Source organism: Hippocampus zosterae, chromosome 17, assembly GCF_025434085.1.
Source record: "Hippocampus zosterae strain Florida chromosome 17, ASM2543408v3, whole genome shotgun sequence".
NCBI lineage: Eukaryota > Metazoa > Chordata > Actinopteri > Syngnathiformes > Syngnathidae > Hippocampus > Hippocampus zosterae.
In genome coordinates, this window is record NC_067467.1 from 2951395 (window position 1) to 2963998 (window position 12604).

The following is a 12604-nucleotide window of genomic DNA, read 5'->3' on the forward strand; positions in this document are numbered from 1 at the left end:
GTTTGAGGTGCCCGATCGACAGCGGTAGAGTGACGCAGACGGCCGGGATTACGTCCAGACAATTCTTTGTCGATCCGTTGCAAGTGTTTGGTTGCGCCACGTAACGACTCCGGACCGAACATCTGACTGACTGCTTGGCTTTTTGACTCGCGGGGTTGTTGACGCGGCCTATCGCTTCCACTTATGCGTGTTGGAAACGTCTTCATCTTAAATGTTGGTCCTTCCCACCGCAGCGTTTCATTCATCCTCCTTCCGCGCAGATTGTCTGTCCAGCCATCAACCCATCTGTCCATCCATTCTGACGTTTTTTTTTTTTTCCCCCGTCCAATTCTCTGTGTTCACTGTCGAATGACTTTGGTCTCTTTTATTTGCATGCTCACAGGCTCAGTCTCAAATGAAACCTGCCCTGGAGCGAGCGCACTGCACTTTTTTTTTTTTTTTTTTTTTTAACGGAATCCTGCCGAAATAATAACGGGACTATTCTCAAGGCGCTCTGATACAAACTAAGTGCATACTTGGAATACAATCAAGGTCAAATTGCTGCATTTTAAATTGCAACTCGGGCAACGTTGTCCCTTCTGGTGGCCTAAACAGGTTAAAAGGCACGTAATTAGCCGAAAATACCGTTTGACCTCGTTGTGTTTCACATATTTCCCTAAACGGTAAACACAGTGGCTTCATTTCATTTGGCCTTCAGAGATACACAGATTTAATGAGTTTTGGAGTTTTCCTCCGGGTGACGTTGTCAGAGGATATCGTCTCCTTGTTTTCTTAATTAAAGCTCAGCGCAGTGATGGAGACACACGCAGAAAATTGCTTGTCTTAAAGCCCCCACGAGGCGTGCTGTCGGCAAAGTATCGTTTTTAAGTTAATAACTTGTTTCGTGCACTTAGAGGGCGACACACCTCCTGGGCTTAAAGGCTTTTTTTGGGGGAGGGTCCTCTTGGTCACACCGACGAAGTAAAAATTAAGTCAACAATAACTTTTCTTGTGAGTTCACCCGAGTGAGCTTTCGTACATTTGCGAAGTCTTGTCACTTGAATGTCATGAAAACGCACTTTTTTCCCCCTTTTTTTCTAATAAACTGCAAGTGCACCTCCACAGGTTGTTTGAGACTTAAGTAGCCTTATGTTCAAAATGAAGTTGAATGTGTTTCAAATATTTGGAAAAAAGAATTTGCTTTCCTGAGCTGTGCTGGTGATCTTTTATCACTTTAAATATACAATGGTACCTTTTAAAAAAGGAGTGGGTTTACAGTGTGTGACTTTTGACTTCATTACACGTTCATTCTATTTTATTGTCTTCATATTATTTATTTGTACTTTCTTGATTAAAAACACAAAATATTGAGGTGTGTGGTGGGGCATGGGACCGATTAATGGCATTTCAATTCATTTCAATGGTGAAGACTGATTTGGTTGATTTAATTTGAGTCACAAATTAAAATATTCAGTCAAGGTACCACTGTAATCCGGAGTGATCCAAATCCGCAGCAGGAGTAAACTGGAGCACAGCCCTAAGTAGGAGCAATTATTTGAAACCATGTTCAAGTGATGTCATCTCACTTCCCCCCTCAACCCGCCACTCCCCCTTCTTTTGTTCTCCTCCCCTTTATCCATCCGTTCTTGTCCAACCCCGCTCTCCCCCCCCATCCCTGATCCGCCTCGCCCCCCCCCCAACCCCCCCTCAACAGTGTGGACGAGACGCTGAGAACTTTGACCGTTTTTTCACGCGCCACCCGCCAGTGCTGACCCCTCCCGACGAGGAAGTGATTCAGAACCTGGACCAAGACGAGTTCCAAGGATTCTCTTTTATCAACCCGGGTTTCCCTGGAAGCGCCCCTACTGCCCCTGCCGCCGAGCAGGCTTGATTGAAGCTCATTTATGGACATTGGGACACACACACACACACACGCACACACACTTGATTCAGGATATTATTGCGAAGCATTCCCTCCATGCAACGAGTCGACAACTGACGAAAACATTCATGATGCCATCGATTAATCGACATCGACTATCATCACCTTGCCAAAAATCTGGTCGTTTAACCACTGTTGGCACAAAACAGTATCTCCATGACTTTAAAGTTGCCCGGTCTATGTTGCTCACATAACACATGTATTGCTTCATTCGTGAATCAGTATTTCTGAACGAAAACTCCGTTGGTGTTATTACCAAGTCGTGCAAAACAGCCGACGTCTACTAGTACTGCTATTGCTTCACTGCTTGTAGTATATGACCTGCTAAATCCCTCGAGCGAATACCGTATCGTGAAAGGTTGTGAACAAATTTTGTGTCCAATAAATAAGAATTAAAAAGTGACATACACATAGAGAACACACACACACAAATACACGGGTTCAAAAAAAAAACAGCATTCAGAGTATTTAATACGTTCAAGCACCCCCCCCCCACACACTTCCCTCCCCATCTACTTCCTTGACTCTTGTACACGCTGAGTTTGGCCTGCAATTCTGATGCGTTCCTTAAAGTGTCGATATTAATCTCAGTGTCTGTATGTTTATTCTTATCTAGAATTGGAATGCTTGACCTTCTCATGCATGAGTTTCGATATCAGTACTATATCACAAAGTTGGACTTGATACTGTATTTTACCTTCATGCCCACAGAGACAGTGGAGGATGTTTTTGGGCATCATGATGGTCAAATATGGTTTGAATGGCAAATGTTTGATAGACAAAGCTTCTCTTCGGGGACTAGCGGCTCCTTTCTTTGTGTTTGACAAAAGCATGGCTCCAACACTTGTTTACATAATATATGCTGTATGAGTGCGGATGGATGAAAATGCACTTTGCATGCCTGACCTCCCAAGCGCCACGCCTGGCTGCCCCCCACCCCCCCATCTCCCCCCCACCCACCGCCTGTGCTTGTTTGTTTGGACGGCCATAGGGTCCGTCTTGCTTCCTATTGATGAAGTGCTATCTGACTTGTTGCTCTCCAGTTGGTGGGCGAGGAATGAAAAAGCGGTTTGACTGAATGTTTGCACGTCATTTTGCTGAGATGGAAGCACCAAAGAGGGTTTGATGTGTTGTGACAATTTGCCTCGTTGCTTGGCGACTCAACTTAATGAGAAAAAAAAGTGATGTTTTTAATGCAACATTTGCATGTGCAGTGAAGGTGCCCGTTCAAACTGCAGCAGCACAGAATGTAACAACAGGTGACACGAGCAGAATAATGTTTGTCTTTTGGGTGTTGGTCAACTGAGCAATAATTTTGTGGTGACAGGGTCACGTTTGTCAATCGACGGCCACCTTTGCTGGAAGTGACACGCGTCGGTTGCCTTTTGTTCTTTTTAACACGTATCGGTTGTCTTTTGCTCTTTTTAACCCTCAACTCATTCTTACAAAATGATTTCATCTCATATCGCGCGATGCTAAACCGTCCATATCTGCGGCTGATTATTCAATAATATGCTGAATTATTCACAAGGGTTTTCATTAACGGACTTTCCCTCCGACGGGCCTTTGAACACGTAATACGTATGTTTTATTGATGGCTCTTGTCTATAAAAGTAGGGAATATGATAACAGTTGAGAACCACTGCTCCAGCATGATCCTTCACACTCTACATACTGTAGAGGAAAATATTAATAGCTCTCAAAAATATTCACATGGCACCTATTGGTCAGTCATCTCTTTAACGTTTGTCTTTTTGGCAAAAAAATACGATAGAGTTCAACTAAAGTACTGGACACATCCAAGTGGACTGCGCGATTGCTAATCGCGTTGTGGCTCGTCGGTTTAAAGTACCAAAATATTCAGTGATCATGTGGACTGATTTTCTTTCCTGATTATTTCACGAATATAAAATAGCTGTTAAAATCCTCAAATATATTGAGTTGCTTACTGCCCATTAATATGAACGTGTAAATAATTGTGTGATCCCTCGGTGCGGCTAAAAAGCACCACAATGCACCTCCATTTTTGTTTATTTATTGTAGAAAGTCCTAGACTGTCTTAAAACAAAGAGCAAGCAGTGTCAGAGTTGACAAACGCATAGAAATGTGCACTCTCCGTCGTAAAGGTGCGATTGTATTTCACAAAAAAATATGTATATATATTCCTGCATGAAAAAAAAAGATGTTCAATCATTGAGCGTTTACAGTATTTCCATGCTTTGTGTTTTTGTGCTTCAAATGTTGAATGAAACAAGCTCTTTGGTGTGCAAACGATGTGGAAAGAAAAGGCTTTTTACAATGTTGTCCATGTGCCAAATTTCTATGATTTTACAACACAAGGCTTGCAATAAAAAAAAACACACACACACACACAAAACAAACAAAAGAGAGTTTGTGTGCAGGGGGTTGTCGTGTGTTTTCATAGCGGTCGGCGGCATTGATGCTTCTTCTCTTTCTGTATTTATTGAAGTGGTGCAACATGCGGTGGAGGAGCGCGATTAGAGTAATGGAGGCTGACAGATGGGGAGTAGACTGGCGAGAGGAAGGGAAAGAGATGAAGAAGAAGAAGAAGCAGGGAGGAGGAATGCAACAATGAAGGAGGGCGCCGAGAGGGAGGGAGGCGAGGGAGCGGCCAACCAAGCGAGGCAGGCGGCTACGACAGCCTGTGCATATTTCATGGCTGCCACTTATCATAAGAGCCTTTCCTTGATGGGGCAAGCGCAGGTTTGATGACTTCAAGGAAATAACATGCACAAGACGGCCTACATACACACAAGCCTGCGGAGCCCCCAAAGTCGGTCGCCGGTTGAAAGGCTGCTCAACATTGGGTTCGTTTCATGACATAAGAAAAATACGTGAAAGGGGTTCAGCTCATCTGGTTCTGAACGGGAATTAAACTCGTTTGAGAAAAAAAAGGGTCACTTGAGCAGTTGGAAAGTATAGCGAACAAATCTCAATTGGCAAGTTTTGACCTCGCTTTTGTAAAGCAGCTCCTCTCTATTTGCAGCCATGTTGTTGGTACAAGCAAAGCTAGCAACGGTAGATGAATATTTCATTTATCTGTTAGAATCTAGTGTGCATCCGTCTCTGAGCACAACATCTTAATGTAGTATTTTTTTTTAAGTCTTCCGCTTGTTGATTTACTTTTGTCGATGTGGCCGTTTTCAATTGTAGGGGCGAAAATGCTCTTAGCCTCTTCTAAAAATGCGTTGAATAACCGTTAATGATATCCGTACTTCCAGTCCTCGAGTTAGCAAAGCAGACTCTAACCATGAAATCCCTCGCTCAATACATCACATCCCTTTCCAAAAACAAGACAGATAAATGCAGGTTGTGGATAAGACGCTTTTTTTCGGCTTCTCCCAGGTAAGGTATGCACTAAAATATTCTTAAGCACTTCTTTGCTCTTTATGATCAGGTTTAGTTACCCTCCATATTGTTTGCCAGCTAAGCTAACACGTCTTGCTATGTGCTCTTTGTTACAATGTCAGAGAACAATTATTGGAAAGTAACTTGGGAATGAAGGTTAGTGTTTCTGATGATGTTTAGGGATGGGGGGCAAAAAAAAGTCATTTTGTCGTTCATTGTGCGGCATCTGCACTTAATGCAAATGATTTTGAACGGAAATACGTCAAGGAGAGAATGCTGTCTAAAGTTTGTATTGGCGTGATGGTGTACACGGTAAGCCGCCGCAGTGCCCGGGCGCGTCTGATAATTAATTCCAAATGTTGCCGCCCTAAAAAAAAAAAAGAAAGGCAGTGGCTTGGCACAATGCAGCCAGCGCTTATCAGCCCAAAACAGGTCAGCGTTCGATACCCGCCTTTCATTCACTCTCCTCTCCTCACAGCCCCCCCCCCCTTCCCCACACACACACTTGCTGCTAATCCTCTGCTTCCTGGAAAGTGATGGTGGGAGGCAGGAAGTAGAAGGACGGCTTGGAGTAATGACTCTCGGTGTAATAATCCTGTGAGCCTGTGGTTTGTATGTGTGCCCTATCGCCACATCTCCTCCGAAGGCCGCCGATGTTTATCTCTTCTCTTCTTCCTCCTCTCATATCTCCGTCTTTCTGCCTCACGGCATTAAGCGACATTCAAACGTGCTCAGACGGAACACATTAGGAGCTGCCCTACATGGCTGCCAGCTGTATGTGTGTGTGTTTGAGAGCGTGATGTGCGCGCTTTTAAAGTCCTTGCTTTAGAGAAATGACCATAAATTGATGAGCTGACATATTCTTTCGAATATCCCTGCAGGATATACAGCAGTACTGTACATACAGATAGAAGTCATTTATTTACACCCATTGTGAAAACACGCTTTATGTTAATGTTATCGCATCAATCATTTTCCGTGACATGCAAAATATGCTTGACCTGTTTGCTGAAACATTTATTATCAATTGTTATGAGGATATTCTTGACCCGGAACGTGCTACGCATGCATGCAAAATCCACACTGCCTTAGTTCTCACAACGTTTACGATTGGAGCTTCTCATAGTCTCTTGAGAGGATGCGGGTGTACCTAATGAATTGTCCACTTTCCTTCCTCCTTCCCTTTGCGCTCATCCCATCGTTTCCTCACGTTTTTGTCCACATTCCCTTTCCCCTCCGCATCCTGTCGTCCTGTCTTCCTCATGTCGCCCTGCAGAAAACCCGTCGGGACACGTGCAACTTTGACAAAGAGTTCACCAAGATGGCGGTGGACCTGACGCCCACAGACAAGCTGGTCATCATGAACCTGGACCAAGATGACTTCATGGGCTTCTCCTACACCAATCCGGCATACGAGGCTCCGAACTGAAGCCGAACAGATTGTTGACGAGAGAGGCGACGCACGTGTTAGGCCAATCCATTCGACCCACATAAATGGTATCGTCCAACTCGGCTTGCACAATACACTGCATACCAAAGACTTTCAACGTATTGTGTAAAAAATAAAATAAAATAGAAACAGTAAAAAAAAACATTCAATGTTTATAGAAATGATGACATCATATTGGATGTAACAACTTTATTAGTCTTAAAATGTTAATTGGATAATGGCGCCCTCTCCTTAAAGTTCTGACTATACTAGAATAAGAATAGAGGTCGACATGCAGCATTGGTCATCTTTTTTTATCAGGTCTGTCTCAAAAATAAGTTGGTCTCGTTATTCCCCAAGCCTGTGAGCAACTGAAAAAGACAAGGTCAAAATGAGGAAAAAAAATATTTTTACAATTCGGGTCGTTTCACATTTTCATCGTATTAATGGCCACATAGAAAGCCGTGAAGAGATGAGCACAATTCATTGCAAGACGTCGGCTGACTTTCAATATGGTCTCATCATAAAACAACATTTCCAGGAAAAAAAAAAAGAAGAAATAAATAAATAATGGAAATGATCAATTCTATGGTCAAACACGGTAATGAAATCAGCATAAATGGCGCTGGCTTCTGAAAAGCAGCACGTACTCGAACGCGGAGTTGTAAATGTGGGGCGCGGTGGGTATGAAGTGTTCAGCAATGTGCTCGCCGCGCGCATTTAGTCGTCATTGCGCGCATACCTTTTCCATCAAATTGTCGCAACAACTTCAGTGGTGACAAACTTTAGAGGTGCCACATTGAGCCAGGTTTAAAGCAGCACGTTCTAAATGTACGGATGATGGAGAAAAAGTACTCGTCGAGGGCGCTGCGAAAGGCCAAGGGTATCCGCGGGAACCGAGCTCTGAGCACTCAAGCTTTTCCTTCGCTGTCCACATCATAGCGTGACTGTGCTCATTTGTGCATTTGGACCATTGTTGCCTTTTTCAATCAGCAGTCATTCACGACACTGTGGAAGTGCTGACACATCACTGAGGAAAATGCCTAATGAGGAAACTTCTTTGACACATTTTCTCCTGGGTTTTTTTTTTTTTTGCCGCCACTTCTTTCTCCCCCCCCCCCCCCCCTTAATTATTTCCATTTGCTCGGTAATCCTTGCTACTGTCGAGGCCCGCTGGGGAGCCGCAAATGATGTGATGTCAAAAGGTTACGGCAGTCACCAATCGGGCGCGCGCGCACACGCACAGCGGCTGAGGAAATGGTTTGACAACTTCCAAATGAGCCATTTTGCAAACAGCAATAATATCAGCAAGGCTGCCAATCCAACCTCCCACCCCCTCACCCCACCCAACACTTTTTTTGCTCGCGTAAATATATGCACATATTGACGTTTGGAAGATGCAAAATCTGTGCGGATTCAAGGCCACGTTCTTTCTAATTCAGCAAATCTGCCCCATAGCCTTCCGCCGCTTTATAGTATAATGCCGGCGTTACCCCCGCCCCCCTCCCCCCCCCCCCTACTGCAGTGTAGTTTATACACCGCCATGCTGTATGAGCATGACTGAGACTTGGAATTATTAGGTGAAGCGTAACAAGGCGAACAATGATGTTTTCTCCTGGAGGCGCGTGACACACTGCAGGTCCGATGCGTGCACGCTCACACACACGACTGAAATTAAAACATGATAATAATGTCCAATCTAATAAGGTCCAATACAAGAACATTGCCAAAAATTTAGCCTTTACACGATACGAATGTTCACCTATCAGTGACACCTATCCTAAACTGCAAGATCTCCCCTTGCGGATGATGATAGAATTTGTTCAGTGAATTGATTTCTACAATGATTCCGAGGGATTGTCCCATGCTGGCGTCATATTTATGAATGAAATTTAATGACGTTAGCAAAGCATGTCAATGTGTTTTACTTTATTCAAACTAACAATTGCGGTACCTGTGATGAATGAATTTCTCATGCAAATTTCATATCGGAGCTTTTGTGGATGGATGGTTTAGTAGGTTGCTAAATATGCAGAAGGCATCTATCATTCTCAACCACTGAGCTCACATTGATCGACTCCTGCCGCCGGGGAGTCGTGAAGCATTTAATTGGGCCCGACCACTGTGTGAAGTGATGTGAAGTGCTGTACAACTTAGGATACATCCGTCCCATACGCGTATAAGAAGCTCGTTTAAAGTTCTGCATATATACAATTATATTTTGTCTGTGTTCCTTTGGGTGGTTCAAAATCATCCATATACAAATCCCCTTATTCCAGACATAAAGTAATAGCACACTTTAATGTTTTTTCCTGGAGTTATACTATGCATGCACATGTTTCATTCACTCTTTCATTACCTGTACTATATGAGCTGGATTGATCCTCTATAAAATGTTGATTGATAAGTGTGTGCTCCGTGTACTAATAACAATTACACAAGTTGTGCTTTTTTTTTTTTTTTTTTTTGGTACATGTATACGGAAGATACACTACAAGTTGTGTGTTAGGGTAAAGAGTCTTCCATCGTCATAGGAGAAAATACACGTGTTTTAAAAATCGTTATACTGCAATACAGAATTGCTGTCTATTGAATTAGAAGGACGATTTAGTTCAAGGAATGCTAAGTTTCCTCCCCGCCTCTTGTTTTAGCTTGAGCCGAACCCTCTCTTCCTCTGCGGTGTGCTCTTCCCCTGCACTGTACAACCCCACCTTTATTTCTTCTCATCAATAATCCCCCCCCCCCTCCCCACCACCCCCCACAGCCCGCTTCTTCGCATTCTCTCCACCCAACGTCAACTCCTGAACTATGGCCACCTTTTCAATGCTCACACCTGCCTCATGTGCTTTAATTTGGGCTCGCTGCACATGCTAAATGCTAAGACACCGCAAAAGACGAGTAGAAGAATATTTTGTGCCATCGTTCGCCAATCAGAAAATGTCTACTGTGGTGTTGATGATTGTAGAATAATAAATGATTGTGAAAGGTCTTCGTTTGGCTTTGTTTTTCTTTGGTGTCAAGAGAGAGGCATTTATAGAATCACTGAAAGATCCTCGACGGTGTTTTAAGTCTCAAGATGCAGAGGCTTCTCGTGTAACGCTGTGGGCCAGCCAGTGCTATCCCATCATTAGCAAAGTTTTTGTCCAATGTCATTTCAACTGTTGTGTATTTTTTGGATTTGAAATTTGCCTAAGAGGCCAGCTCACAATAACATCACTATTTTATCCACGGATGGGTCATCAAGGAAGGCAAAGTCGGACGAGCGATGCTTGTAGCGACCCGCGCACGTGAATACATTTGAAGATCGGCATCTCCGGTGAGTACGAGAATCCTGGTAACAAATTTGTGTTGATTGGAGCACAATTCAAGATGGTGAAGTTTTGTTTTACAGGACATGGTGGACACATGGATGGGCAGCGAGATGATGGCTTGATGGAAGAATGAATGGACGCTAAGTGTGCCATAAGGAGGTAAAAGAGCGGCGAGTTTAATTGTATTTGTTGGTTGAAATGTCCCAGGTCGACTTAAGTGGGAACCACAGCGAAGATACAAATCATCTAGTCGAAAGCTCTTCACTAATTGGAAAGTCCACTACGAGGCCGACGGCTGAATGTGCAGCAATTTAGGAGAAGCCCCCTTCCAGCTGGAAGCGAGCTTTGTGTGCTCCATATAATGGCAGATATTTCTGCAGAGTGGACCAGATTTGATCATTATTGTGTTAGTAGGCGGGGGGTGGGGGGGGGGGTGTTATATCTTGCAGCATATTGGTGATAATAAGGTGCACCTGCTTTGTGCTACGCTTCATTGCAGTGGACGGCAGCAACAGCTCCTCTGCTTCACTGATGCCGCTATCCAACGGAGCTAACACTGCGCTAATTGCTGCCTTTTAGTCATAAACAATCCAATTTTTTTTTTTTTTTTACCTGAGTTTACCTGGACAACGGTACAGGGACGCCTAGCCATGACCTAACAGGAACAATTAATGAAGTGACGGGGGTCATGTTGCAATAGCTTTGGCGCGTCATGAGTATGAATCAAGTAAATGTGATTTTAAGCTCCACCGGGTTCAAATGTTAACGCGGTTAAAAGAAGGATGATGATTGTGACCTCTGACCTATGTGAAGCTTCACGGGATAAGCTAAATGGGACACCTGAGGCCAGAGAGTGTTAAAAAAAAAAAGTGACACTGCGGCACATTGGGAGGAAGAACGAGATGAGAAAGGCAAAGTGACAAAAAGCAAAAGAATGTTATTTATTTCATTTAGGGGATCTAGAAAAATGCTCAAGAGCATGACGGAGAAGCTTATTGGATTTATTTTACACTCCCGCTCTCACTCACCCACACGCAGCCCCGGCGCACACTTTGGTTAAGCACAACATCCGGTGTTTCACTCCATCAAACATACAGTATGCCTTCAGCATTGATTCACTCCGCGCCTCCTCGCTTGATCAATACGTCAGTCTTTTGTCTAATCAAACATGTTTTCCATTTCCCTCCGATGTGATCCTTCCTGCTGTTGTGCTGTTTTTTTTTTTTTTTCTTTTCAAAAATCACCCATCTCATGTTGGAAAATAGATTTGGGTAACCAATCCAATCTCTATGTACTGCTTGATTTAAATTTCGGCTGATGAGATGACGGTCGAAAGTCACATCCGCGCCTGCGCGCATGCACACACACGTGTTTCCCTCGGGCCGTGTCTCTGGCCACGAACGCCATAAATCACAGCTATGACACATTAGCATCACGCCAGAATCATGCCACACTTCACCATATGTCCTCCCTCCGCCCTGGAGTCATCCCCATCTGGTAACGCACACGACAACACTGGGTACTGAGTGCGCACACATTCGTTCTCCGTGCACAAGCAACAGTGTGTGATGAGGAAGCTAGCAATTCACAAAAGCGCCCAAATGGTAGGACTGTATTAAGTAATTGCTGTTGATTGTTCGCTGTCTGGTTTCTGGGAGTTTTACTGGCACTCTAGTAAACCTCCCATCTCATCTTCCTCCCCCCCCCCCTTCACTGTCTCAGAGCGCTGGCCTGAGGCGTGAGAAGGTTCCAGCTCACTGAGCGCCGAGCCTGCAGTCCTACTCTCGAGCAAGAAGGATGGGGAGACTGTGTCAATGTTGGTTTAGACACGGGGCTTCCATGTTGCACCGACGCTAGAGCGATTGTGGACTCTCCATAACGCAAGGTAGTCCACATGCTTTTAAATTTGGTCAGTACGCCCTAGTAATAACATTTTAATTACATGAATTGAAAATAATCTAATTTCAAAACGAGCAAGAATTACTCTATTGAACTAAACCTTTGTTGCATCATTTTTTTTTCTTCTTCAGTGAACCTTCCAGTGGCAACTCATCATTATTTTTTTCACCTTAACCTTTAATCCGGTTGTCCTCCATCTGCCTCCCATGTCTTCGTCTACTCCAGCCCTCCGTCATTCCTTCTGCCAGCTTCCTCTCTTACTTGCAGCTTGCTCTTTTTCCTTCAGTCGACCTCATATCCGACCGATCCCTCTCTTTTCCTTCTTATCCACTCCTTTTTCCCACCTTTGCTTTGAGAATCGCTGCCGCGTCACCCTCCCTTACTCCCCTCACCGTCACTCCTTCAACATCCCACCCGCCTGTCTCTCACTATAGAGGTGGGATGCCATGCTTCTCTTCCCGAAGTCATTTCTATGTTAATGAGTCTCCTTGTGAGATAACGCGGGCAGTGAGGGCCTCACGTGTGCATGCCCACATGCTGCAAAGGTGATAGGACCTGTCACCGCTCTCTCCCTTTTTGATCTGCCCCTGCATTTCTGTATCTGTAATCCCCTTTATTTTCATTTTGCCTCCCTCCTCTGTGTTTTTGATTCTTTAAATGTGCCCGTTTCCTCCT

The 12604-nt window shown here is 44.2% G+C and overlaps 1 protein-coding gene across 2 annotated transcripts in view; it reads left to right on the forward strand.

The window, feature by feature from the left end:
* The window catches only part of LOC127589909 (protein kinase C beta type), a 47298-nt gene extending 37590 nt beyond the window's left edge, over positions 1 to 9708 (forward strand). Inside the window, exon 17 of one of the 2 annotated variants that reach the window (XM_052049244.1) lies at positions 6567 to 9708. In XM_052049244.1, coding sequence (XP_051905204.1) covers positions 6567 to 6719 — 153 coding nt within the window. In that variant the 3' untranslated portion in view covers positions 6720 to 9708. Of the gene's footprint in view, positions 1 to 1693; positions 4139 to 6566 lie in introns of those variants that run through there. The other variant, XM_052049243.1, reaches the window with a different exon arrangement.
* Positions 9709 to 12604: the final 2896 nt, after the last annotated feature.